Here is a 27,906-nt window from a genome sequence, read left to right as displayed (position 1 = left end):
CAGGTCGATCCATGTTGCTGTAAATGGCATTATTTTATTATTTTTTATGGATGAGTAGTAGATTTTAGTTATTATAATAATTATAAATTTACTGGACTGAAGCCCTGGGACCCTGACTCCCTGGCTTCCCTCTCACTGCCTCTGCGCCCCAGCTCGTGGCCCCATCTTCTCTCTCGCTGAGCTCCCTCCGCCCGCATGGTGGCGCCCGCAGCCCAGTCCCCGTCTCCCATTGCATGGGAGCCTGGAGCCCGGGACATGCCCGCTGAGGGGCTTCTCATTTCCAGCTCTCTTGGCCACCACCTAAAAGTCAAGGGCTTCTCGTTACATCCCCTCACTTCGGTCTTCCCACATCTTATGGCCTCCTTCCTCCTAGTCCTTTCTGATGAACCCCCTGTGTATCTCTATAAACCTCACATTTCTCTTCAACCTCTACTTGAGCTTCCTCAGCCTCCTTCTCAGCTGAGTCACTTCAGAGTCATCTGTGGGGCCTGGCAATTCCACGACAGGCTGAACATGTGGCTCAGCAGCCGCACTTCTGGGTACATGTCTGTCTACATCCGCACAAAGGTTCCAAACGGCGCCATCTATAGGAGCCAGAAGTGGAGACAACCTGAGTGGTGCTAGGATAAACTGACGACCAGACCAGCAAAACGTGTCCTGTCCGCGCAGTGGGTAGGATTCAGCCGAGAAGAGGGAGGAACAGAAGGACAGGTGTACTGACACGTGCAATGTGGATGAGCCTTGGAAACACTGTGCTCAGACTTTTAAAAAGCCAGTCATGAATATTGTATGATTCCCATGTGTATAAAATACCTAGAACACGCACACCTATAAAGAGGGTAGATTAGTGCTTGCCTGGTCCTGGGGGCGTGGTGCGTGGAGAATGACTGCTCCCGGGTACCGGGCTTCTTTCTAGGGTGACGAAATGTTTTACAGTTGATTGTGGGGATGGGCGCACAACTCGTAGAAGGTATCATTGAAATGTACTCTTTAAATGAATGCCATGGGAATTGTATCATACCTGAGTTATATCTCAAAGGTGGTTACAAGAAAGGAAAGAATCATATGTGGAGTTTTGAAAAATAATGCGGGGAGGGCGTCTAACCTGCCCCCCACCCCCACCCACATGCCAAATCCTCGACCCACTTGGAGCTGCACAGACCTGGAATTCTCAATCCTGCCTAGGGGAGGGGGGCAGTCACTGCCTTCACTGGGGCCTGGCTCAGCCCTTGTTTGTCATCTCTGCTGGCTATGTCCCGGGCTTGTGGTGCAGGTCGGGGAGAGCCCAGGCAGTGACTGTTACTCGGACATGCAGGTCATCCGGCTCTGACTGTCGTCAGATCTGCGAGGTGGGAAATTGCAGCCTTCGTGGTTTCTGCATATTTACCTCTTTGCAGCTGGCGTCTACCTATTTGCCTTGGCCTGCTGGCTCCGCGTGGCAAATACCCAGCCAGGGTGTCTACAACACTGATTTTCTCTCAGTTCGGGAAGCTGGAGTCTGAGATCAAGGGGCCTCAGGGCTGCTTTCTCCCGAGGCCTCTCTCTTGGCGAGTGGGCGCCGTGTTGTTGCTGTGTCCTCACATGGCCTTTGCTCTGTGCATCTTCATTCCTGGTGTCTCTTCATCTATCAGATCGGCCTCCCCACCCACTCCTGCCAATTGCTCTGTTTAACTTTGATTACTTCTCTAAAGGTCCTGTCTGCAAGGATAGTCATTGAGTTAGGGCCTCATGTTCACCTGTGGTTCCAGTTTGCCCAGTTCACCAGCTCCCCCCCATGTCTCCATCTCCCAGCAACAGACCCTGGTGGCTTCTTCCTGCCTCTTTTCCTGCCTCTCTGCATCGACATTTCCAATCCCTTTAAGCAGGTTTTCCCTACTTTTTAATTCACTTTATGAAGCAATTTTTGGGCATGTTATTTGAAAATAATAGCCAGTTATTAATGTATTTTGAATAAACGGAAAAAGAACATTTTTCATGATTAGGTAATCTGACAATAATGACTTTATTATTTTAGTGAAAATTCGGAAATTTAATAAAGCCAAGCCACAGCCTGATGTACTTGAAGAAGAAAAAATCTATGTTTACCCCAGCAATATTACCTCGGAGACGGGATTCAGGTAAGTGCAGAGTAAAAGACTAGAGAAAGTGAATTTAAAGTTTTTTGGTTTTTTTTTTTTCCTTCTGGAAACCCAAGACCATCCTAATGCTTGGCGTTGAGGGCTCGGTGTGTATTGGAATATGTTTAGAACTGTATGTGCCCAAGTCTAACGGAAGAGCCTCACTGGGGGCTACTGCTTTGGCTTTTACCGTGTAAGGAAGGGTAACAAATGCGGGGTGCTGTACTGAACACTAGGGGGGGACTGTTTGCAGAGAGACGGCATGTGTAACCCACTCCATCTGGGCTCTTTGCAGGACTCTCTCGAGCCTGGAGGAGATTGTGGAGAAGCAGGGGGACATCATCGTGTACCTGAAGCGCCACAACGCGCTGCTCAGCCAGCGGCTCTTGGCTTTCACGTCCTCCGACCCTGGCTCTCAGCCACGTGGGCTTTGACAGCGGTTTCAGACGGACCCACCCCCGACAAGCCATCTTAGGGAACTGCAGCCTTGCCAAGTGACGTTTTACAGCTTTTGTTGGAAACCTAAATTGGGTTCTCACCTGTGTGGCTGTAATAAGTAGGACTCGAGGGTCATGTGAAAGGCACTTTGGAGAGCCGCGGTAACTCAAGGGGAATGTCTGTTTTGCACATTTTGGAATTATATAACTGCCCGGTTTATCCGAGGCATAGGTATAGTTTAAAGTTCTCCTTGACTAACCCTTCTTGCAAACTCATTGCAACCCTGTAATAATTTGGCATTTTATGGAATAAGTCTGACAGGACAACCTGTTTAAAACTGGGCTTTGAGCAAAGAAGTTTTCCCTGCTTTTAAACTGGTCAGAGAAGCCGTTCTTCCTCGTGGTTAGTGTTTTCTTCCCGTGGAGCCTCATGCATTTCATATGCTTGTGTGGTGTTGGATGCCTCGGCCCTTGTACCTTTTCTAGAGAATTTCTTCACTGTAGGACCAAGGTCTCACTGGGGCATCTACTTTGCAGCTCCTACAGGTTTCCATTCTCCAGAAATAAAGTCTGAAGATGACTTGGACCAGTATTAGACCAGCCAGTGCAGCTGAACTGCTTAGGGAAGACTGCAGGCTCTCTCTTTATTTTGGCCCTTCTTGGAGAGGCTGCCATGTGTTTCAGTATTGACTGTCATCAGATCGGTACGTTCAGTGACAGGAAAGATGTCTGTGGCTGCAAGTTTGTCTGAAAGAAAAAAAAGAACACCTTTTTCAGTCTTAGATTATACTTAATAAAAATTATGATGGGGAGAAAGTATCATATCATCTTATACGTGGATATTAAACATATCTAATTCTCCAGATAAAATGAAGCATTTTTATGAGTAGATGACATTTTTCCTGCAGTTTTCCTAGTGTGTCCCTTTAATTTATCAGTTTGCTATTGGAACCTTCACATGCTGCCTCAGAGAGACTTCAGGCTGAAAGCGTAGCACGAGGGAGGGGATGTTTGTGATTATGTATGCTGCTATTTTTTTTCTTGTATTTAGCTGAATAACCAATATTTGATTTAAAAATCCTTGAGCTATACATATATTTGGCAAGGGGTGTATTCGCTGGGCCATACCGTACTTTTGAAGGGCGGACATCTATCTCCTTCAGATACAGCCACTGGGAAACATTCTGCAGGTTTTCTGCTAAGGGCAAGGTGATTGTGTGTCATCAATAACCAACACCGTCGAGTCCCCAGAATGACAGTGTTCACAAACTAAAGCCGAAATTGTGTTTTTAAAGTTCAGATTGTATTCAAGTTTCCAGACTTTTCCTCCTTCTCTTCTTTCTTTCCTTTTTAGTAAGCATATCTCAAAGCCATTGCCTCCTGTGGAAATCTGTCTGTGTTCTGGAAGAGCTTTTGCCTTTAGCTGTTTTCCTTAAAAGGAAAACCCCGTGGTAGATGAGGAATTCTCCTTTATTTTTAAATTAAATTTGGATCTTATAGTCAATTTCTAAGGTTTATGAGATGAATTTTGGTTTACGGAGAAAGGTACGGTTTAAAAGTTAGAATACCCAGGTTCTGCCTGATGTGACATCTGTATAATCACCACTGCGCTTTCCAAACCCAATAATGAACATTTCAAACAATAAAAGGAAATGGAATTATGAGAACTAGCAAAAAAGAATGAGCAGAACTGTTTACATGTTAAGCGTTCTATGCACCAGGCAGGTGCTGTGCCAGCACCATGGGTACAAAAGTTACTAAGACAGACCTAGTTGGTAGCTGACGTTCTAAGGAGAGGACTAAGGTTTCCAGGATCGGTGGTAAATGAAATGATGGCAGTTAGCCCAGGGTACCACAGGGATCCGGGTCAGAGAGCTCCCTGAGGGGACAGGCTTTAGGAATTCCAGGAAAATGCATGAGTAAAGAAAAAGGATGAGCAGCTACAGATGATGTCAGCACTGTGTGCAGCTTGAGCCCGATGTGGGCAGGACATGGGAGGGGCGGCCAGCGACAGATTCTGGGGGGCCCTTGATGCTCCCTGTGCCCAAGGGGTCTGTGCTGGGATGGGGTTTGCTGAAGGGTTTCAGGCAAGGAAGTGGCAGTGGGTTTTAGTTTCAGGAGGATCAGGCTGTGCAGCGTGGAAAAGCAGGCAGCAGAGTGACATGGCCCTGAAATAGGGCAGGTACAGTCACACTTTATCAAGGGTGTATATGTATCTATCTGTGATATGTTTCTGTATTTTTAATTTGGGGGTTTACTTCAAATGACAATAGGATCATGACTTACTGAATGAATACTAATGCAGGTGAGCTTTTTTTTTTTTCCCCATACCCTTTGGTCTTTTTATAAATCTTTTGTGATGTACTTGTGTAAGTCTTTTTCTTATTATTCTCCTAGGATATTTTTTTTTCTTAACAGGCAGTCTTCCTTTATATATAAGGATAGTCTTCAGTTTGTATTTGTTGGAAATATTTCCTAATTTGCTTTGGGTTCTTTTGCTAGGTGCTCTGCAAACACCACAGCCTGGATTCTGTCCCCACAGTGTTGGTGGAAAGTTCACTGCACGTCGGGTGAGAGCGGCACTGGCTGGAGGGAGTGTTAGCATAGCCAGGCTTCTGCTGGAGGCCTTTTGTCCTCTTCCAGGGATTCAAGCCAAAGTCTTACTTAATTCAAGTTAATTCCTTTCCCTTTTTTTTCTCCAAGGCAGGGTTCTCCAACTTTGGCACTGTTGACATTTTGTGTTGGAAGATCTTTGTTGTGGGAAGTGCCCTGTGCATTGTAGGATGTTTGGCAGTATTTCTGGCTCCTGGGATGCCCATAGCAACCTCCAGTCTCCATACATGAGCATTTCATTTCATTTAACACTTGATGTTCAATTGAGAGCTGACATCCCTGACATGCACCAGAGGGTGTTGGAGGTGCTGGGAATGCAGGGGCCAATCAGAAAAGATTTCTATTCTCGTGGAGTCTACATTCTAGTGGCTGGAGTGGAGTGCTGGAGGGGGAGGTGGAAGTGAACGCTGTAGACAGATAAGCCAACAGTTGGGTTTGATGGATATGAATCTTCTGTAAATTAGACCACGTGGAGTATTCTGATGTTAATGTCACTTGTGGAAAGAATTTAGCTTTTGTGTTTTGTAGCCATTCAGAAAACTGAATGGCAAACAAAATGAACTTAGTGTCCTCCCCCCATCCTTTTTTATAGAAGACACCATTATTTAGTGATCTCACAACCTCATCAGAGATGCTTTTTGGAGTCTTGAATACAAAACTCCTATCCGTCAGTCTCGTGAATTCTTGAGGAAACAAACCTCAACTATATGATAATCACAAGTCAGAAGAATCTCAAAACATCCCCTGGGTTTCCTGAGGAAGAGTGTTTCCCTTCAGGCTTTTGTTCACTTGTCTTTCTCAGTGAGGCCTGCTCCCCACACTCAGCCCTCTGTCTCCCTTATCCTTCTAGGGGTTCAGAATATGTCACCCCAAAATATGCCACTTTGGCATATTGATTATTTTGAACTAAAGTTACCTGACAACCACTACGAGAAGGAAACTCTGACCCTCCTTTGCCCTGTGAAATCAGGGGATAAACCTCCCACGTAATAGTTACCCTCCCTGTACCAGTGAAACGGAGCAGGACTCTCCAGGGCCCTCCTGAGTACAAAAGCCCCTCCGTGCCCCCATTTCTTATTTGTATAAAAAGGCTTTAGTATCCTAGGCCCTTCCTGAGTTCCAAAGAGCAGTTACTTATTAGGGAAAGGAGGGAGTGCAGAACCAAAGGGAAAGCAGTCAAGAAACAATAGTACAGCAATAAAACAGTCCTAGTTCCTCCTCATGGGATACACATAACCATCTGATGCATATGTTTGAGTTCTGCAGGAACTAAGACCCCCCACCCCGGTGGAGGTGCGTGCTGGGCACAAGCATGTAGACCCTAGACCTGAAGCCAGAAGGTAGATGATTAAGATTTCTGAAACACCACCCTGTTACCTCACCACCAACCTGTCAGAGGACAGGTATCACCACAAACCTATCATGCACCCTGCAGCCCTCACCCCAAAGGTTGCCTTTAAATTAAAACTCTTCCCTCAAAGCCATCAGGGAGTTCGGGACTCTTAAGCACAAGCTGCTTGCTCTTCTTATTTGGGGCCTGAAATAAATGTTGGACTTTGTTCACCACAACGTGGTATCAGTAGATTGGCTTGACTGCAGGTGGGTGAGCAGACCCAGTTTGGATCTACTAACACCAAGAAGACATCCTTATCACCGGATGGGGAATTTAGGTCCAGGAAGGCTGTGTAAACAAATCTTGCAGAGGGGAGGAAAAATAATTTTCCCTCTACCCTTCTGAGTTCTTGACTGAGAACTGCCTGTAAGAAAAGATAATAAACAGGAGAAGTTTAATAACCTGTATACCTCCTGTGGTCATGGGAGACCCAAGAAAACTGAGTAACTCCCCCATATGGCCCAAGCCACCACCTTAGATGCCATCTCCAGCTAAGGACAAAGGGGATGTTGGGGAGGTGGGGGAGCTGGTTACAGGAGGCTATAGGAAAAGCACAGTCAACAAGAGCAGAGTTGTTATGCAGATGTAGGACTTTGGCCTCTCCCTTGGTAGGGCTTGTGAAGATGTAGAGTCATCCTCCTCTTCCTGGTACAGAGAAGGAGATGCACTTATAAATGGAGATTTCATTTATAAATGTAAATGTTTCTCACAAAAGGGTAGCTTCCTGCTTTGGTTACTTCTTTGCATCTCATTTTTTATGGGGCTCCCACATGTACAAAATTAAATCTGTTTTTCTCCTGTTAATCTGTTTTATATCCATTTTCTTATTAAACCAGCAAAAGAAACTAGGAGGGAAGAAGGGAAGATTTTTCTGCTGCTACACCTTGTTGTTTTTTTCCCCATTGTACTTCCCACCCTCCATATTATATAATTTACTTATTTACTTTGTTTTTCTCTCCCCTGACTAGAAAGTAATGTATTCATTTCAGATGTAGCATAGATTTCAAAGTAAAAATATACAACCATTATCCTGCATGATACACAAGTGCACAAAGACATGCAAAATCATGGCAGGAGTGCTGATAACAGTGAAATGGGAGAGGAGGTTATCTCAATATGATAAAGGATGTATGAGAATACATACAATGAGATAGTTTCAGGTAATTAACTACATATACACATACATATATACTGATTTGGAAGATGTCCGGTCCCATATACAAAATCAAGAATAAACCTACCAGTATGGGAAAAATATTTATAATGTAAGAGTCAAATATTCCTATTTAAGATTTTCATTTTGAAAAGAAATAATGCAACAGAAAATAGACAAAGATAATAGGAAACATCAAATAAGTTCCCATTAACATAAAAATTAGGACAAAAATGTCCACATATTATTATTCCTGAGGTTTCAACAAAACATTCAGTTAAGAAAAAGAATATGAATCTTTATAGATTGAAGAGGTAATGGTAAAATTACCATTATTTGCAGATAATATGATTGGAAACCCAGAAAAACTCCAAAGACAAAAATACAACTTGAAGTGCACTAATATTCTCATTAGAGGGGTCCCAGAAAGAGAAGAGAGAGAGAAAGGACCTGAGAAAATTTTTGAAGAGATAATAACTGAAAATTTCCCTCTCTTGGGAAAGGAAACAGTCACCCAAGTCCAGGAAGCACAGAGAGTTCCACACAGGATCAACCCAAAGAGGAACACAACCAAAGCACATAGTCATCAAAATGACAAAAATTAAGGATGAGGAGAAAATATTAAAATCAGCAAGAAAAAAGCAACAAATAACATACGAGGGAATTCCCATAAGGTTAGCTGATTTTTCAGCAGAAACTCTACAAGCCAAAAGGGAGTGGCGTGATATATTTAAAGTGATGAAAGGGGAAAACTTAGAACCAAGAATACTCTATCCAGCAAGACTCTCATTCAGACTTGATGAGAAATCAAAAGCTTCACAGATATACAAAAGCTGAAAGAATTCAACACCACCAAACCAGCATTACAACAAATGTTAAAGGAACTTTTCTAGTCATCAAACCATAAGAAAACAGAACAAAAAGAAGAAAGAGGAAAAAAAATTTAAAAGACCTACAAAAGATTGCTTTGGCAATTTGGGGTCTTCTGTGGTTCCAGATAAATTCTGGAATTGTTTGAACTAGTTCTGTGAAGAAAGAATGTTGTGAGTATTTTGATAGGGGTTGCAGTAGATCTGTAGATTGCTTTGGGTAGTAGGTAGTACAGCCATTTTGATCATCTTGATTCTCCCAATCCAGGACTACAAGGTATCTTTCCATTTCTTTGTATCATCTTCAATTTCCTTCATCAGTGTTTTACAGTTTTCAGAGTATAGGTGACCTCCTTGGTTAAGTTTATTTCCAGGTATTTTGTTGTTTTTGATGCAATGGAAATGTTTATGCCAGTTATAAAATTCTGGTTTTTGAAGGGCAAAAAAAAAAAAAAAAGTGAATGAAGGGCTGCAAATGGCAAAATATCCTTCTTTATTGTGGGTGAGTTGTATTCCATTGCTTATATGTGCTACATCTTCTTTATCCACTCATCTATTGATGTGCACTTAAGATGCTTCCATATCTTGACAATTATAAATATGTTGCTGTTAATAACAGGGTGTATGTATGTTTTTGAATTAACATTTTTGTTTTGCTCAGATATATGCCCAGGAGTGGAACTGCTGGGCCATATGGTGGTTCTATTTTTAGATTTTTGAGAACCTCCCATATTGTTTTCCATAGTGGCTGCACCATTTTACATTCCCACCAACAGTGTACCAGGGTTCCCTTTTCTCCTTGCCAACATTCGTTATTTGTGTTCTTTTTAATGATGGTCATTCTAACAGATGTAAGATTTGCATTTCCTTGATATTAGTGATGTTGAGCAACTTTTCATGTTCCTGTTGGCCATCTGCATCTCCTCTTTTAGGAAAATGTCTGTTTAGTCCTGCTCATGTTTTAAATGGGTTGGTTTTTTGTTTGTTTGCTTTTTAATTAAAGTACAGTTGATTCAAAACATTGTGTTAATTTCTGGTGTCCAGCATGGAGGGACTTGGAGGGCATTATGCTAAGTGAAATAAGCCAGGCAGAGAAAGACAAATATTATAAGATACCACTTACACGTGGAATCTAAAAAAATACAATAAACTTGTGAATATAACAGAAAAGAAACAGACTCACAGATGGAGAGAAGGAACTAGTGGTTACCAGTGGGGAGAGGGAAGGGGGAGGGGTAACGAGGTGGAGGATTAAGAGGCACAAACTATGAGGTATAAAATCAGCTACAAGGCTGTGCTGTACAATGTGGGGAACACAGCCAATATTTTATATTAACTATAAATGGAGTATAACCTTTAAAAATTGTGAACCACTCTATTGTATACCTGTAACATATAATATTGTACATCAACTATACTTCGATTAAAAATACGATATTATAAAATAAAAAGAGAAAAAGAATATGAATCTTTATAGAGTAAAAAGGTAATGATAGAATTATCATTATTTGCAGATAATATGCTTGAATACCCAGAAAACGCCGAAGGACCTATTGGAAAGACTATTATTAAAAAAAATACAGTGAGGAGGGAGGGTAGAGCTCAGTAGTAGAGCGTATGCTTAGCATGCACAAGGTCGTAGGTCCAATCCCCTGTACTTCCATTAAATTTAAATAAATAAATAAACCTAATTTCCCACCCCTACCAAAAAGACAAAACAAATAAACAAACAAATACAGAAATTAGAGAATTTAGTAAGGTGGCTGCATGCAGTTAATATGTAAAAATCTGTTGCTTTATACAAGCAACCAACAGTTAGAAGATACAATTCAAGAACAGCCCTCACCCAAAAAAAAAGAAAAAGAAAAGAAAGAAAAAAAACAAAAGAAAGAATACAAAAACAAACAAAAGTAAAAGACAAAATTTAAAAAAAACAAAAATTAAAAACAAAAAGCAAAAAAGATACACAAAAAAGAGAAAAAGTCTCATCTATAGTAATAACAAAAAAGATTAAATACCCAGATCTTTTTGAAGAAAACTTGGGAACACTGCTGAAAGATACAAAAGAAGACTCGAAAAGGCATGACATGTTCAAAAAGTGGCTTGACGCCATCACGCGGCGTTCTCCCTCAGGGAACGTGTGTGTCTACAAGAGGACTAAAGCTGTGTGTAAGAGACTGGGCACAATAACCTTACAATGTTCTGTTATTAGAGTAATGGAAATAATTACACAGAGATACTGTCCGGGGATAATCAGATCAACAAAATGAAGTAGGAAATGAAGAAATAGATCAAAATACATATGGGAGCTTAGTATATAAAGGTGATACTTAAAATCTCACAGAAAAGTTAGCTCCGTCAGTAAGTGGTATTAAGACAACTGGGTAGAGCACCAAGGAAAAACACTTGGGTTATTATCTCCATCTTACTATGCATATCGTCTAAATCTAGCTGATTCAAAGATTTCATGGTTTAAAATGAAACTTTTAAAGTATTAGAAATAAACAGTGGGATAGGTTTTTAAAATCATTTTAGAGGCAGGAACTCTTGAGTGTTTTTAAGGTTGGCATAGAAGCCATAGGTGAAAAGCCTGATACATTTAACTACATAAAAGTTAAAACTTCCCCAAGATGAACAAGACGAAGATATAGGATAAGTAAGAAACTGTAAAAAAACATTTACAATTTAAGTCATAGGCTGAGAGCGTGATTTATAATAAGAAATATAGGTTTAGCACAGATCTCCTAAAGCCCTTGAAATTTCCTATGTGATAAGAGCAATGAGAGCATCTTTTGTTACAATATTTGGTCTTTTGCTATCAATTTTTTTTTTCCAGCGAGGTACTGGGGGTTGTGACTAGAGTGGGAGAATGAAAGGTGGGGGCTGAACAGGAGAAAATAAAATTAAGGGATTTGGGGCTTTTTATTCTATTTCTGTATTAGTTAAAATTTTTCCAGTGACTATTACTTTCTAATTAATAAAGAAATGTTCAGCATATATTAAATTTTAAAATGTTAAGTTACAACCCAGTACACTTCATAAACCACCTTTTAAGTAGTAACACATGCCACACACACAAAGCAAGCCAGTTGCTCGCAAGAAAAAAATGAGACCAGTGGGTGGATTGAATATACAAACTTACTATCGTTTCTTCCTTAAACCCCTAGAATGATAGTAAAGAAAAATTTAAGGCAGAAACTCACAATGACCAAAGAATAGGAGAGGAACCACCTTTTTTAAGTGTAGAGATTGTAAAGCAGGTGGAAGAACATTCCAGAGTGTGGTCTGACAGACAGGCTCCGGGCTGGTGCAAGTCCTGAGATTAAGGCCCGGAGCCAGCATGCAAATCAGTTCTGCTTCCAGGTGTTGAGAGGATCAGCTCAGGTTTTCAAAGCAAGGTTTCTCGGCAGAGGACGTGTTGTGTCACCTCCTGGGGGGCCGATAACAAATAGTTCAGGGATGGCCACTGACGGCACTCGGGTCTGTGTCAACTTCTGGTTCCTCTCCGCTGATTCTCTCTTGGCCTCACGTTTCTGTGCAGCTTCTGCCCCCACTTCTCCCCAGAGACTGCTGCTGCCACGGCTGGGGGACGCCTCCAGGTGTCTGAGCCAGTTCTCACCTCTCCTGGTCCTGGATGTCAACAGCTTGATTTTACCACGCCCTCCTTGAGCTATTTCCTTTACCTGGCTTCCGGCTCACTCATCACAATCGTGGGGTTTCTTTCCACCTTCCTGGTGAATTCTCAGTCTCCTTGGCTGTTCCCTTTCTTTCGACAACCAGTTTTTAAAAATATTTTTTAATTTTTTAAAAGTGAAAGTAGGTTTATTCAGGGGGGATCACACACTCCATAGAGAGAGGACAGGCCATCTTAAAAGCCCAATTTTAACATTTAAATTCACTAAAATTCACTGTTGGTCTACGACTTTTGGAGAATGTGCAGGTAAAGTCGTATAACCAATACCACAGCAGTAGGAGGTTGAGACTCTGGGGAGGTTGAGATGAAGTGAATGTAACTGGCATGTGGGACAGATGTGAATATTTGGGACCAGAGGATGGGCTGTGCTAGCAAGATAATCTGCCCCCTCTCCCCAAGATTTTCACGTCTTAATCCCAAGAACCTGCGAACTTGTTACCTCACATGGCAAACAGGACTTTGCAGGTGTGATTAAATTGTGTCCTGACAGCTGGGGGGTGCCTGTGGGCTCAGTGTGATCACAAGGGTCCTTATAAGGAAAAGAGAAAGGCAGGAGGGTCAGCCCATGAAGATGCGCGAGGTTTGAAGATGCTACACTGCAGACTTGAAGATGGAGACAGGGCCGTGAGCCATCCAATGAGGGCAGCCTCTGAAAGCTGGAAAAGGCAAGAAGGAAATAATTCATTTCTTTCCTGGAGCCCCCAGAAGGGACACAGCCCGGCCAGCACCTTGATTTCAGGGCCGTTGACCTCCAAACTGTCAGATGGTAAATTTGTGTTGTCTTAAGCCACAAATTTTTTTGTAATTTGTTACAGCAGCTATGGGAAACCATTACAATAGTCAAGATCAGGAATGGTGTCATCAGCCCTTTCCTCCAGAATACCGTAGTTCTGCATCCCTTGATAGTCAGATCCTACCCCCACTCTTATCTGTTGGCAGGGAGGGATCTGTTCCCATCTCTATACTTTTGTCTTTTCCAGAATGTCATATAAATGGATTCATGTAGCATGTGCCTTTTGAGTCTGTCTTCTTTTGCTTAGCATAACACATTTGCAATCCATCCGTGTTCTGAATGCCAATGGCCGATTCCTCTTCATTACTGAATACTATTCCAGGAATGTACCACAGTTTATTTATTCAGCTCCCAGTTGAGGGACCTTTGGGTTGCTTCCAGCTTGAGGCTATTATGGGTAAACCTACTGTAAACATTTGTATAAATGTTTTGATGTGAACTTCCCTCAAGTGAAGCTTTCATTCCGTTTGGGTAAATACCTAGGAGTGGGACTGCTGAGGCATATGGTCTAACTTTAAAAGAAACTGCCAAAAAAAAAAAAAAACCCACAAAACCCTAAAAATCTAAAGAGAAAAAATTTAAAGAAAGAAAGAAAAAAAAATCTGCCAAACTATTTTCCAAAGTAACTGGACCATTTGGCCTTCCTACCAGCAACTTGAGTTCCAGTTTCTCTGCCTACTTGCCAGCACTTGACGTTGTCACTGTTTAAACATTGTAGCTCTTCTAATAGGTGTGTAGTACTGTCTTTGATTTTAATTTGCATTTCACTGATGGGTAGGATATTGAGCATCTTTTGTGGGCCTCTTTGCCATCTGTTTCTTTGATGAAATGCCTGTTCTAGTCATTTGTCCATTTTTTATTTGGTTGTCTGCTTTCTTGTTGATTTTTAAGGGTTTAAAAAAAAAGAATTTTTGAAAATGTTTGGAGCTGTCTGGGACTTCATAGGCAGTTACACTGCAGTTCATTTCTCAAAGCAGTGAGGGGCGGGCCTGGATCTATCCACAGAGGTAGGGAGTTCCCTTCTCCAGCTCCTGCCTGCTTCCTGACACTCTGACTCCCTTCTCCCATGTGCGCCTGCCCTTAGGACAATGTGGCAGAAGAGAAAAAAGTCATAGGAGGATTTCCCCCTCCCCCCAGCCCTCATTCCCTCTGCCACTTTTTTCAAGAAGTGTTCTCTTTCCCCTGTTCGTGTAGCCAGGAGTGCGCTTCCCCCGCTGGGACTAGAACTGGTCTCAGGCGGAGCGGGGAGAGAGCTCGCACTCTTCATCATGGGCCCTTCCCCAGTCCTCTCACAAGGAAGGGCCTTCTCCAAGTGTTTGCCGTCTTCGATTCATGGCCCCGCTCTTGGATCACAGCTGAGGATAAAAGAGGGAAAGTCCAGGAAGCTCACTGTCCCCTTACAGCTTGCTCTTCAGGGTTTGCCTTCCCTCCCTGGTCTGCCTGCCCTTAATTACTTTGCAGAGTCCGTAGGCAACTGCTGTACTTTGGGTTTTAGTTGAAATCAGTGGGAGAGATGGGCTCCAGCAGGCTTATTCCATTTTCGTTGACACCCAAAGCTTCTCTCCCTGGATTTCTGAGGCTGGACTGCCGGAGGCTCAGTCCTGGGCCCTCTCCTCATCTCTGTCTGCATACCCTCTCTTTGTGACTTCAGCCTTACGTTTCAGTTTCATGGCCTTAAATCATCCCCCAAATGTATAAGGCCAGAGCGGCTTCTCCAACTGCCTGGTTGACACTGGATGGCCGATAAACACACAAATTTAACATTCCCCAAACGGAACGCCTGCTCTCTCCTGCCCGAGACCTGTTCCACCTCTCCCTCCCCCTTTCAGTAAATGGCAGGTCCCTTCTTCCATTTATTCAGCGTAAAAAATTTGAGGTCGTCCTTGATGCCTGAGAGTGTGGAGAACAGCAGGTTGGGTTCGCCTGGTTCACAAGAACTAACACGAAATACATTCAACACTACGCTCGAAGGGAAAAAGACTAACTCGGTAAGAAAATGAAAAGTTGGGTAGAAAAGGAAAAGCGATCAGAGACGGATGAACATTCAACTCTCATCACTTAAACATTGATTATTAAATTAACCAAAATCATAATAAAAAGTATATGAGGGATTTGGGGAAACAGAAAGAGGGCATGTGTATGGCTGGGGTGGAGGCAGAAGGTCCAGAGCTAATGGCGAAACCTGAAAAAAATCAAGTAGCAACTGAAGGATGTTATTTAGAGATATCGAGATAAATACCAAGCTGAAGTCAGCACCAAAGCATTGAAAGTAGTTGTCTCAGAGGAGAGAGGCGCTGGGGAGGGTAGAGAAAGCTGTTTTTTTATAAGGTGTCTAGGACTTTTTGGCTTTAAAGGATATACCGTATAATCTTCATAAAAATAAAAATGACAAAAGATACACACCAAACTGCTAGATGAGTAACAATGGTTGTTTTTGTGGGAATGAGACAGGAAGGCGGCAGGGCACAGCTACTCAAGGAATGCTACAGCAATTAACATCAAAATGGTGAAAGATTCAACCCCCAGGAGGCCTTGAGGCTCAAGATGGTCGGAGATTTAACTTCTAGCAGATCTTGAGCTTCATTATAGGCTCATTGTAATATATCAGCATGGTGAATAACATGCCCACAGGCACCGTGGCTGTCCCAAGGCTAGCCCTGAAAGGTCAAAGGGTGGGAAAGGGCCAACTTCCTGGGAATCTCAGCCCCTTCCCCCTGCTACTTAGACTGGTCCTTCCACTTACTAGCATATGAAGCCACCGAGCCCATAAAAACTAGCAATAGGGTGCCGCCTCGAGGCCACACTCTCTCTCTCCCTCTTTGGACGGCCCACATTCTGTCTATGGAGTGTGTACCTACTTTTAATCTGAGCACCCAGCCCCCACCCCTCGTGGCCTTTCTCTTGCCTTTCAATGTATCTCTCTGTACAAATCTACCTTTACTCAACTGTGGCTCGTGCATGAATTCTTTCCTGCATGAAGCCAAGGACCCACACTTGGTGGGGCATGTCCCAGGGGCTCAACCGAAGCCTGGGACACGGCCCTGCTCACGCCCCACATCTGTTTTCCTGCATCAGGAACTCAGGAGGGCTAGGAGGCTGAAGCCTTGTCCCTACAAAAAAGAAGGGGGAAATGGAAAGGATTTGTACCCAGGAGGACCCCACAGGGTCCTGCTTGATTTCAGGTTGTTCAGGGAAACAGAACCAACAGGAGGGAAACAGAATATACAGGATATATAGTTATACTAGGCTGTATTATAAATCTCATGTACAGCTGATCTAAGAACATTGGAGTCGTCCCCTGTAATAATCTTGTAAGACAGTTTCTGCTATCATTTGTATTTTTCTTTTTTTAAATTAAAAATTTTATTTTTTAAATTAATCTGTTTTGGAGGGTAGGTAATTAGGTTTATACATCTATTTATATAATGGAAGTACTGGGGATTGAACCCGGGACCTCATGCATGCTAAGCGTGTGCTCTACCACTGAGCTACACCCTCACCCTATTATCTGCATTTTTCGACGAGCAAACTAAGGACCTGAGAAGTTGAGAAAGTCAAGAAGAGGTTTCAACGCAGGGCTGACAGCTGGGTTACTAGCTGAAAGATCTTCTTCCTTAGAGAAGGTTGACAGCGAGGATACCCATGTGAAATAAGCATCAACGAAAATAAAATCCATAACGTGAGAGCTGTAAGTTTCAGTTGTATTCAGGGTCTTACTGAGGACGACAGCCCAGGAGACAACCACTTGGTAGCTCTGAGGACCTGCCGAAAAGGTAGGGGTGGAGCCAGGATATACGTGAATTTTTGGGCCGGGAAATACACGTAGTCAAGGAGCACACATCTGGGTAAAAGATTACCGCCCATCACAAAGAATAGACATCTCAGGTTAACAAGGCTAGTGTTTTTCCGTGTGTGGGAAGTCGCAAGACCCCGGGGTCATTAAACTTCTTCCTGAGAGGCGTCTAATTATCTAATTACCCATTTATCCAAAGCCCAGAGGGCCTCATCTTGCTTTCCATCCAGAATCCTGACCAGGGTGGGCTGTCGGTGGGTGACTGCAGTGGGCTGCCACTTAAGCCTTTGTAGAACTGGGTGGTGACCAATGCTCCTTGTTCCTTTTTAAACACAAGCCTGGTTCATAGATGCAAACTGATCCCCAAGGAAATTCTTGAGAAATAATCTAAGTCCATTCTACCTATACAGAGACAACATAATTCCAAAGTGGTTCTTAAGTTGTAATATCGATAGTGACTCTGGGTGATGGCTGCATGTGAAACTGAGCAGGACCCTGTGGGGCCCTCCTGGGTCCAGATGCTTTCCACGTCCCTGTTTCTTGTTTGTAGTTAGTAGGCTTCATTCAGCCTCTTTGACCTTCCCTGAGCTCCCAAGGGCAGATCCAAACATTTGCTAATCAGGGAAGGGAGGGATGGCAGAAACAAGGGAGGAGCAGCAGTGGAGCCTTAGGGCAAGGTCCTGGTTCCTCCTTAAGGAATACACAGAACAATGTCTTTGAGTTCTTCAGTCAGAACCAAGGCCCCCACCCAGGTGGAGGATGGGCTGAGCACAGGATTCCTGGAGCACCGCCCTGTGACCTCACCATCACCCATCAGAAGAAAGTCATACACCCTGCAGCTCTCACCCCAAATTTTGCCTAGAAAAACTTCTCCCCCAAAACTATCCAAGAGTTTGTGTTTTTTTGAGCACTAGCCACCCATTCTCCTTGCTTGACTTTGCAATAAACCTTTCTCTGCTTCAACCAAACTGACATACTTAAGACTGTTTGGCTTCACTCTTCATGGGCACACAAACTGGTGTTAAGTTAACACACAGGGGTTTATTATCCTGCTCTATTATCCTATTCCTACTTTGTATAAGCTTTTAATTTTTCATAACAAGATTAAAAAAAGATTTAACTGAAGGAAGAAAGACTTTGTAGCTGATGTAGTAGAGAGAAATTCGCCACTGCAAAATACGTTTTTTTTGGCATATTATTTTAAGCTGGTTACTTTCTAAGAAACTAGAGACATTTGAGAAACTGAAAACCAAGTGGGAATTACCCTTCTCTAAGAAACATTTACATTTGTAAGGGAAATCTCGGTTTGTAAAGGTGTATCCCTGGGAAGAGGAGGATGACCAAATCTCTAGAAACTCTTTATCAGTGCAGAAGGCAAGGACTTAAATCTGCATAAACAACCAGGCTTTATTTCTACTTCTACTTTCTATTTCTGCTTTATGTCTACTTTTGAAGGCTAATTTCACATGGTACAGAACTCTACGTTGGTGGCTTATTCTCTCAATACTCTACATACCTCACTCCATTGTCTTCTTGCTTGCATTGTTTCATTTCTGAGGATAACTCAAATGTAATTCCCTTTGTTTTTCTAAAAATATACTTATGTAATTGAATCACTTTGCTGTACATCTCAAACTAACACGTTGTAACTCAACTATACTCCAATACAAAATTTTACTCTTAGCAACTTTTAAATATGCAATACAGTATTATTATTATTTTTTTTGCAATACAGTATTATTAACTAAAGTCACCACACTGTACATTACATCTTCATGACTTATTTATTCTATAACTGGAAGTTGGTACCTTTTGACCACTTTTACCTAGATCACTCACCTCTCACTCCCTCCACCTCTGGCAACCACTGAATTGTTCTCTGAATGGATGAGCTTATGTGTGTATATGCGTGTGTGTGTGTGTGTTTTAGTTCCACATGTAGGTGAAATCATACAGTATTTATCCTTCTCTGTCTGACTTATTTCATCTAACCTAATACCCTGTAGGTCCATCCACGTTGTCACAAATGGCAAGATTTCATTCTTTTTTTATGGCTGGAAAATATTCCATTTTATATATATATTGGCATATTATATCATATATATACCACATCTTCTTTATCCATTTATCCATGGAGGGACACTTAGGTTGTTTCCATATCTTGGCTATTATAAACATTGATGCAATGAACATTAGGGGGCATATATCTTTTTGAGCTAATGTTTTTATTTTCTTCAGATAATACCCAGAAGTGGAACTGCTGCATCATATAGTAGTTCTATTTTTAATTTTTTACCTCCTTACTGCTTTCCATATGGCTGCCCCAATTTACATTCTCATCAACATCCTCACCAGCACTTTCTTTACATCCTCACCAACACTTGTTATTTCTGTCTTTTTGATAATAATCACTTTGATAGGTGTGCGGTGATATGGTGATGTCTCATAGTGATTTTGATTTACGTTTCCCTGATGATTAGTGATGCTGAGCACCTTCTCATGTGTCTGTTGGCCATCTATATGTCCTTTGGAAAAACGTCTAATCAGACCTGCCGATTGTTTTTATTTTTTGTTTGTTTGTTTGTTTATTATTTATTTATTTTTTGCTATTGAATTGTATGATTTTATATATTTTGGAATATTTACCCCTTATCAGCAATATGATTTGCAAGTATTTTCTCTCATTTAATAGGCTGCCTTTTCATTTTGTGGATAGTTTCCTTGACTGTGCAGAAGCTTTTCAGTTTGATGTAGTCCCTCTTGTTTATTACACTTTCACTGCTCCTATTTTTGGTGTCAGATTTAAAATATCCTTGCCAGGACCAATGTCAAGGACTGGTGTGAAGGAGTTTAATGTCTGTGTTTTCTTCTAGGATTTTTTTATGGTTTCAATTCTTATGTTCATGTCTTTAATCCATTCTGAATTAACTTTTGTGTATAGTGTAAGAAAGTGGTCCAATTTCATTCTTTTGCATGTAGCTGCCCAGTTTCCCAACATCATTTATTGAAGAAATTGTTCTTTCTCTATTGTGTATTCTTGGTTCCTCTGTCATAAATTAATTGACCATGTATGCACGGGTTTATTTCTGGGCTTTTCTGTTCCATTGAGCTATGTGCCTGTTTTTATGCCAGTACTTTACTGTTTTGATTACCCTAGCCTCGCAAAGTAGTTTGAAATTAGGGAGCGTGATGCTTCCAGCTTTGTTCTTTCTTAAGGTATTTTGGATATTCAGGGTGTTTTGTGGTGCCACACAAATTTTAGGATTGGTTGTTCTATTTCTGTGCAAAACGCAATTGGTGTTTTGATAAGGATTGCATTGAATCTATAGATTGCTTTGGGTAGTATAGACATTTTAACAATATTAATTTTTCCAATCCATGAGCATTGACTCTCTTTCTGTTTATTTAGTCTTCTTCAATTTCTTCATCAGTGTATAGATCTTTCACTTCTTCGGTTAAATTTATTCTGTTGTAAATGGGATTGTTTTCTTAATTTATCTTTCTAATAGCTTGTTGTTAGTGTATGGAAATACAACAGATTTTTGGGTATTGATTTTGTCTCCTGAAACTTCACTGAATTTGTTTTTTCATTCTACCAGTTTTTTTCAGTAGAGTGTTTGGGGCTTTCTTAGTCCTCTACTGACAGCAATACAACTTACCAGTTCCCAGGACATTTTGTTTTTCTTTTTACTATTTTATTGAAGCACAGTTGATTTATATATATATATATATATATATATATATTTTTTTTTTTTTTTTAGTGGAGTTACTGGGGATTGAACCCAGAACCTCATGCATGCTAAGCACATACTCTACCACTGAGCTATACCCTTCCTCCACAACAATGTTGTATCAGTTTCCAGTGTACAACAAAAAGATTCAGTTATATATGTGTATGCATATATTCTTTTTCATTATATGTTACTACAAGTCACTGACTATAGTTCCCTGTGCTATACGGCAGGACGTTCTTTTTTTTAAGAGGACAGAAGGTAAGATATTTAGAGAAGCCTTGTTCTGAGGCCTGACTGGTATTAGCCACATGTGGATGTTTAGTGTTACAGGAGCTCAGCACTGAGCACCACATTCTGAAAGGTAACCATGAGCTCTTTAGTAAGCTGTGTGTTTGTGTATGTGTGTTGACATCTGCAGGGCTCTCTGTATCACGGAAGCTCTGTTGGACCTCTGGCTCAGGGGGAGATGTGGAATATTTGTAGTCCTTTGTCAGCTCCTTACCTTGGGAGTAACTTCTCTCACCTTTCCCCACACTCTTTTTATATTGCCATCTAATTAAAAAGAAGTCTAAAATGTAATACAGTCATCTATTTCCCTATTTAAGAAACAAATTTTAATCATGAGATCATGAAGATATTCCCCTATTTTAGCTCCTAAATGCACTGCAGTATGTCCACTCATACAGCTGGAAGTGGCTTCTATACATAGTATGAGTTTGATTTTCTGGATCCCTTCTCATTAAATAGCTGAAATTTAACTGAGGAGAAAGGATATCTTTATAACATCCAATCTTCTTACTATTTTATATGGTAACTCCTGTCATTTATTTTGTCCTTTAAAAAAAATCTTCTGTAACGCTTCACAGTCAAGTCATCTGTGTAAAACACCTGTGTATTTTTGTTAGATTTCTTTCGGTATCTGATAGTTTTTGGTCCTGTTACAAATGGCAACTTTCATTTTCCGATTGATGCTGGTATACTGAAATGCACTTGAATTTTGCATATTAACCTTGTATGTAGCAACCTTACAACATTCACCTGTTAAATAATTCATTTGTAAGATATTTTGAATTTTCTATGTAAAAAAAATCATACCATTTGATAATAATATTTTTACTTTTTTCTTCCCTATTATGCTTGTTCCTTCCTTGCCTGATTGTTAAGAATGCCAACACGATGTTGAATAGATGTCTCATTTCCATTCTCAGAGAGAAAACTATCAGAATTTTATCAATGCTGTAGTGTTGTGGTAGACACTCTTCAACAGATTAAGGAAGTTCCCTTTGTTATCTACTTCGCTAAATTTTAATTTTTATTTTTATCATGACTCCATACATTAATCCGGGAAGGCTGACTTAACAAAATGTTACGACTGAGTGGCTTAAACAAAGGAAATTTTTCTCACGGTGCTGGAGGTCCAAGATCAAGGCTCCTGCAGGCCTGGTTTCTCCGGAGGCCTCCTTGTCTTGTACATGGCCTCTCTGTGCCCGCCCACAGTGTTTCCTCGATGCATACACTTCCCTGGTGTCCTCTTTTGAGGAAGTCATATTGAAGTAGGAATCAACACAGTGCTAAAGAGGTGACAGCAAAAATCTTTGAGTTCCGTTGTCAGAGAGAGCACTATCAGAATTTTATCATCAGTGTGGGTTTTGGGTAGGTATCAATGAATACATTAAGGAAATCACTTTTTCCTAATTTGCTAAATTTGTTTTAAAAACAATCACTGACTAGTCATATTAAATTTGTCCTCACTCTCATCTAACCTTGATTACCTATTTCAAGATCACACCTCCAAATACAGTTTGAGATGGGACACATTCAGTCCTCCGTAACTGTAGACAGGTGAATTTTATCAAATGATTTTTCTGCCATCTACTGAGATAATCCTATGATTTGTTTTCAGTTCCATTCTGTAGTAAGAAAAAAAAATTGATTATTCAGCTAGGTTTGCTATTGGTCTCTGGCTTTATATACACTTCATTGGCTGTGAAGATATGCATATGTGATAAACCTGTCAAGAGAAACAACCAGAGGAGGGTATAGCTCAAATGGTAGAGCACATGCTTAGAATGCAAGAGAACCTGGGTTCAATCCTAAGTACCTCCTCTAAAAATAAATACATCTAATTACTTCCCCCCAAAATAAAATAATCAAGTAAGACAGAAATAAACTACTTTTTTTAAAAAAAAACAAGGGAATTATTAATATTAAATAAGAAAGCGGATGCCTCAGGCTGAGGAAAATGGGAACATACTATGATGGAGTCCATCAGGGCCGCTCAGCTACGTACCCTTATTTCCTAACCTATACCTGGGTTTTCATTTTACTATTCTCCTTTAAATGGTACCTCTATATGTTAATCCAATCTTACATGCATGCTTTTCATTAAAAAACAAAATCAGCCACACTCGAAGCTGAAATGTGACTGAAAAAATTAGAAATGGAGTAGAAGTATGCTTAAATGTTGGAACCAGGGAGAAAAGTGGCAGCAGGTTAACCCTGTGGAGACATGGACACAAATCTCCCATGCATGGGAAGGAGTGGGGACAATCTGCTGTTTGCTCTGTCACAAATCAAAACATAAAAATCATTAGGCTCCTAAAAGAAGAAGAAAAAAAAGAAAGAAAAGAAAAAGTACTATTTTGTAACAGATACGACAAAACACTCTTTTTCAATGTCAAATATCTCCCAGGCAGACATATAAATGATCTCATCTAATGCTCATAATTTCTTGACATGATAGACAAGATCTCAAATTTCAGGTGAGACTTGACTTAAGATGCACCATTGGTAATAAGCAAAACCCAACTCCTGTTAAAAAAAAAAAAAAAAAGAAGCAATAAATCTGCTTGACTTTTGCCCCGGAGGAAGACTGGGCAATATACAAATCTCCCTGTGCCCCAGATGGAGACACCGCCTCTTATCTTCCAAGGCTGTTTCCCATAAAAACATCTGGGCAAACACTGTGTAGCCCTCAGTTCCTCGCTCCCGACACGCAGTAAAGCAACAGACCCAATGAAAAGTGTCCCCGCAAAACTCTTCTCTCCACCTGGAACGTGTAAGGTGCTTATAAAACAGGTAAAGTGCAGGTAGACGAAACATGCAAATGTTCACAAGTTTATTGCAGCTGTGAAACTACAGTTTTACACGCTCCACGTTAGAGTTCCGGAAACACTTCAGTTACCTCCAGGTCCCTGTTGGCTGGGATCACCCCCGTAGTCTCTCACCGCGCAGACTGTGAGAGAGGCGCTCCCGATGCAGAAGTAGGGCTTCAGGACTTCCGAAAACGCCGCGGAGAAGGAGTGGAGGTGAGACCTGTCGTCTACGCTGTAGAAGGAGACGGCGCCCAGCTCGTAGTCCAGGTACACGCCCACCCCGCCGGGCCGGTCCTTCAGCTCCAGGGGGACGGCGCCCCCGGGCCCCTGCGCCTCGTACGCCCCGCCGCGCAGCCGCACCGTCCAGCGGCCGCCGGGTCCCGCCGGGCGCCGCGCGCGCGCCCCGGGGGCGGGGTGTGCGGGGTCCGCGCAGACGCCCACCGCCCACGCCGCCCCGCCCAGCCGCACCTCCCAGTACCGCCGGCCGCGCGCGAAGCCCTGGGCGCCCAGCACCGCCGGCTCCGCGCTGAGCCTCCGCGCGCCGCGGGGCGCCCTCCGCTTCCTCCCCAGGAACGTCGCGGACTTCCTGTCCTCCGACACCAGCAGGCTGGGGTGCGCCGTCTCGGGGTCCAGGCTCACGTCCTCCCGGAACGTCTGGATGATTTTGCGCAGAGCCGAGTGCTGCGGGGGGAGGCTGCAGCCTTCGCGGCGCAGCTGGAAGGAGTAGACGGCGGGGCACCGCAGGCCCTCGCACCTGCGCAGGACGCCCCCGATGCCTCTCAGCAGCCTCACGCCGGGCAGCACGCTCCGCTCGGCCACCTCCTGCAGGAGGCCCTTCAGGGTGGAAATGTGGTCGGAGAAGGCGGCCACGTTGGCGCCCAGCTGCTCCTGGATGTCCCGCTCCTCCTGGACCAGCCTCTCCAGGACGGCCTCCTGCTCGCGGTCCACAGCCCGGTTCAGCTGCCCGAACTCCAAGGCCAGCTCCCGCCGCTGGCGCTGCACCTGCTCCCGCAGCTCCAGCAGCTTCCTGTCCTGCGCGGCCACCAGGCTCTGAGCGTCGGCCACCCGCGTCTTCAGGGGCTCCACGTAACTGCCGAGCCTCTTGCGGTGGTGAGCGGCGGCCTCGCCCACGGACCTCACCACGTGGCCCTGGTGCTCGGGGGGCTGCGTGCACAGGGGACACAGCAGCTCCAGGTCGTCCTCGCAGAAGAGGCCTAGGACCTGGTGGTGCCGCTCGCACAGGCGCGGCTCCTCGCGCCTCCTCCTCTTGCTCCTGCGGCCGCCCAGCTGCCTGGCGATGTCGATCATCCTGCCCAGCTGGGTGTTGCTCCTGACGTGCCGCTCCTGGCACGGGTGGCGGCACACGGGGCAAGGGAACCTGTCCTCCAGGTGAGCCCAGGACTGCTGGATGCAGCGGCGGCAGAAGTTGTGCCCACAGTCGATGGTGACGGGGTCGCTCAGGCCGTCCAGACACACGGGACAGTTGGCTTCTGCCTGGAGTCCAGCCAGGGCCGCCGCCACCGCCATCGGGGCTGCACCGAGGTGGGGTTTTCTCGGGAGGCCGGGCTGCAGGGTGTCTGCCCTGAGAAGCAGGCGCACCCTCGGTTCTCACTCCTTGTCCAGTACGCTGCGCCCCGCAGGGCCGTCAGAACTCGGTGGCGCGGGCAGGTGCCCAGAGTGGCTTCCTTCACCTCCTGCAGCTGATCGCAGAGCAGCTGGGCCACTCACTGCCCTCAGCGGCTCTCTGGGTCGGAAAGCAGGCACAAGTCGAAAGTGCCTTTTCCTTCCTGGGGATGAGAAAAATAATCCTGCCTGTGAAAAGGCTGCCCTGTGTTGTGGGGCCAGCTCATGCCACCTTGAGGAATCTGCTACCCTACCCTCCACCACGATCCACTTACACCCGCAGGGACCACTGGCTGATGTGATGATGTCCTGGCACTGTGGAATGTGTGTGGGCTTGAGGAAGAAAGCCCCGGGCCTGGGTGGGGGGTCCCCCTCAGTCACCTGCTTATCTGTGGACCTGGGCAAAGTCACATAGCATCCCTGATTCTAAGAGGATCTGGTTAAAGGACAAAATTCTCAGCTTCAGTCATTTCAGTTCTTGTCAAAAATCTAATAAAAGAACCTGCTACTTTTTGGCTTAAACCACAGATATTTCTGACAGCACTCAGTTCATAATACATAAAAATTTACTTTTCACTTAAGGTTCTCAACTACAGGATATATCAGATACATCAGACTGTGTGCATAAGTGGATTTCATTTGGACTAGAAGAAATTTATCTGGACACCCTGCCAGGTCAGAACACTGACTTTTCACATCAGGCACAGAATGAGATTGAGACCAGGATTTTATTGCAAGTTGAAGCTGAGGAACACACACATACACACAACTGCTCCCTGACATCCTTAGTGAGCTGCCAGCTAGTGAGGCTTTGTGAGGTCAGAATCCCTAGAAGAAGGTGTGGCACTTTCCCTTAGAAGCTGCTGCTGATTCTCAAAGAGCTGAGAGGCCAAGTCAGGGCACCCACAGAGGATGCGTCCTGGTAAACTCTCCAAGCTTTCCTGAGATCAGTGAAGTGATCCCAAAGCTGGACGCTGAGTATCCGTGGCAGATGGAGGGAGGTGTGAGGGAGTCTGTTGATTTAATTATCTTGGTGCCTGATTGGTTCAAAACAGTATTTTGATCCAGAATGATGAACAAATGAATTTCAAAGTGTTCCAGCCTCTGATTGCCCAGCCCACGACCACCCTCTGGGCCCCCTCCAGTCTCCTGCCACCCACACCCAGATCTAACCACACCCCCTCCCACAGGGCTCTCCTGCAGGACTGCGTTCCATCTAGAGGACCCCGTCCTTCCCTCAGCTCCAGCTTCCCCAGCACCAAGCTCTCACCCTCCTGCCCTCCTGTAGTATGTTCAGCTCCTCTGGGCCCAGTGCCTTTGTACCAGCAGAGCCCTCAGTGGTCTCCGGTGCTGCCTGGCTCAGAGCTCATTGTCACTTCCTCCAGATCCCAGCTTCCCCGCTGCATGAGGGTCACCTCCCCAACAAAATGTGACAGAGCAGTAAGGACAGGATCATGAACTCTTTTCACTCCAACTGATATAAATTTACACAGATTTGGAAAAACTGCGTCCCACACAGAGCTGTCACCTCCGTGCTGTCTGCCATGATTGCATCTCCGAAAATCACCTCAGTCCCTGGCAAAGTTGTTGAATCACTGAAATCCTGACAGGTTTCTGGGTCTCCCTTAGGGACTGAGTGACTCTGGGGCAACCTGCTTCTACGCTGCCTGTTTGCAGGCAGGCGTGGTGAGATGGAGGAAGACCAAATTCCTCCCTGGCCCCCGGAGCTCTAATCACTGTCCCTCCCCACCTGCACACTGATGAGATTTAAAGTCACTTAAAAGTCAAAATGGAGCTGGTGGCCAGTGTGGATGTGGTTTCAGACACATCCCTGCACCAGTAACAACCTGACTTTTCTGAACTGGATCAAACTCAAGGACACCACCAGCTGTTTACAAAGCAGTACCTGCTGATAGCTCTAGCTGCAACCTTTGTAGTTTCAAACCCCTCCTCACCCCTACCCTCACAATTGTGTTATCATTTTGAGCAACAACCAGTCCTTCTCTGTTTAACCATCACCCTTCTTGCCAGGTCCATCCTAATTATTGACAGCCAACTGATGGAACCTTGCAGGTTTCAGGCGTTTATAAGCCTTTCCCATTGTGTACCCTGGGAACACAATTCAAGTGCTTTTTGAATCTGTGTCTCCGGGGCTGCAGTCCTAACGACTCCCAATAAACGTCTCTATTTCAGTGACGTCTGGGTTTCTGGGGCTTTGGTTAACACCCCACACTGCCCAGGACTGAGACCTCCTGGAGGGGGATCCCACAGCTTCAGACCAGCCTTGGGGGTTTGTCACACACAAGTATTTTCATCCTCAGGCCCCCAGGACAGGGTAGGAACTTGGCATCTGTGCTCTCAGTAAGCATTTAGGTGACTTAGGACAAGGCAGGCTAAGGGACCGGGAACGCTGATAAAGGACAGGTTTTAGCAGAAGCCAAACCTGAGCCCAGATTCCTTAGGAGGTGGGTCCCTAGGCTGGGCCCAGAGCAGGGACTCAGGAAGCCCTGGCCTTGTCCGCTCCCCACTTCTGCTCCCCACTTACCTGGTACGGCTCTGGCGGTGTCCCAACGCCTGGTCCTCAGTCTGCTG

At 43.8% G+C, this 27,906-nt stretch overlaps 2 protein-coding genes across 6 annotated transcripts in view; one reads left to right on the top strand and one right to left on the bottom strand.

Moving 5' to 3' along the window:
- The window catches only part of TMEM192 (transmembrane protein 192), a 26,863-nt gene extending 17,813 nt beyond the window's left edge, over positions 1-9,050 (top strand). For all 3 annotated transcript variants that reach the window (XM_072975134.1, XM_072975136.1, XM_015247004.3), the window contains exons 5-6: positions 2,015-2,117; positions 2,413-9,050. In XM_072975134.1, the coding sequence (XP_072831235.1) occupies positions 2,015-2,117; positions 2,413-2,551 (242 nt within the window). In that variant the 3' untranslated portion in view covers positions 2,552-9,050. The remainder of the gene's footprint in view (positions 1-2,014; positions 2,118-2,412) is intronic.
- On the bottom strand, positions 3,190-27,906 carry LOC102532719 (tripartite motif-containing protein 75-like). 3 transcript variants are annotated; one of them, XR_012079406.1, is made up of 5 exons: positions 27,860-27,906; positions 24,160-25,478; positions 23,781-23,923; positions 22,369-22,506; positions 21,967-22,167 (listed from the first exon to the last, which is right to left on the bottom strand). XR_012079406.1 is itself a non-coding variant. In XM_072975118.1 (4 exons), exons 2-3 carry the CDS (start codon positions 25,216-25,218, stop codon positions 23,804-23,806), a joined length of 1,179 nt encoding a protein of 392 aa, XP_072831219.1. In that variant the 5' UTR covers positions 25,219-25,478; positions 27,860-27,906; the 3' UTR covers positions 3,190-3,301; positions 23,781-23,803. The 3 variants fall into 3 exon arrangements, 2 of the variants coding, with proteins under 2 accessions (XP_072831219.1, XP_072831224.1); XM_072975118.1 differs by lacking the exons at positions 21,967-22,167; positions 22,369-22,506 and adding an exon at positions 3,190-3,301; XM_072975123.1 differs by lacking the exon at positions 22,369-22,506 and having other exon boundaries at positions 21,972-22,167.

Source organism: Vicugna pacos, chromosome 2 (assembly GCF_048564905.1).
Source record: "Vicugna pacos chromosome 2, VicPac4, whole genome shotgun sequence".
Taxonomy (NCBI): Eukaryota; Metazoa; Chordata; class Mammalia; order Artiodactyla; family Camelidae; genus Vicugna; species Vicugna pacos.
The sequence above is the reverse complement of the archived record's forward strand: the minus strand, read 5'-3'. Positions and strand labels throughout refer to the sequence as shown.

Excerpts from the sequence above, each read along its gene's own strand:
- LOC102532719 (XM_072975118.1), bottom strand. The coding sequence starts at position 25,218 with ATGGCGGTGGCGGCGGCCCTGGCTGGACTCCAGGCAGAAGCCAACTGT. Across the intron at positions 23,924-24,159 it reads GCGGCCGGCGGTACTGGGAG|CGTAGACGACAGGTCTCACC; the intron begins GTGCGGCTGGGC and ends CTCCTTCTACAG.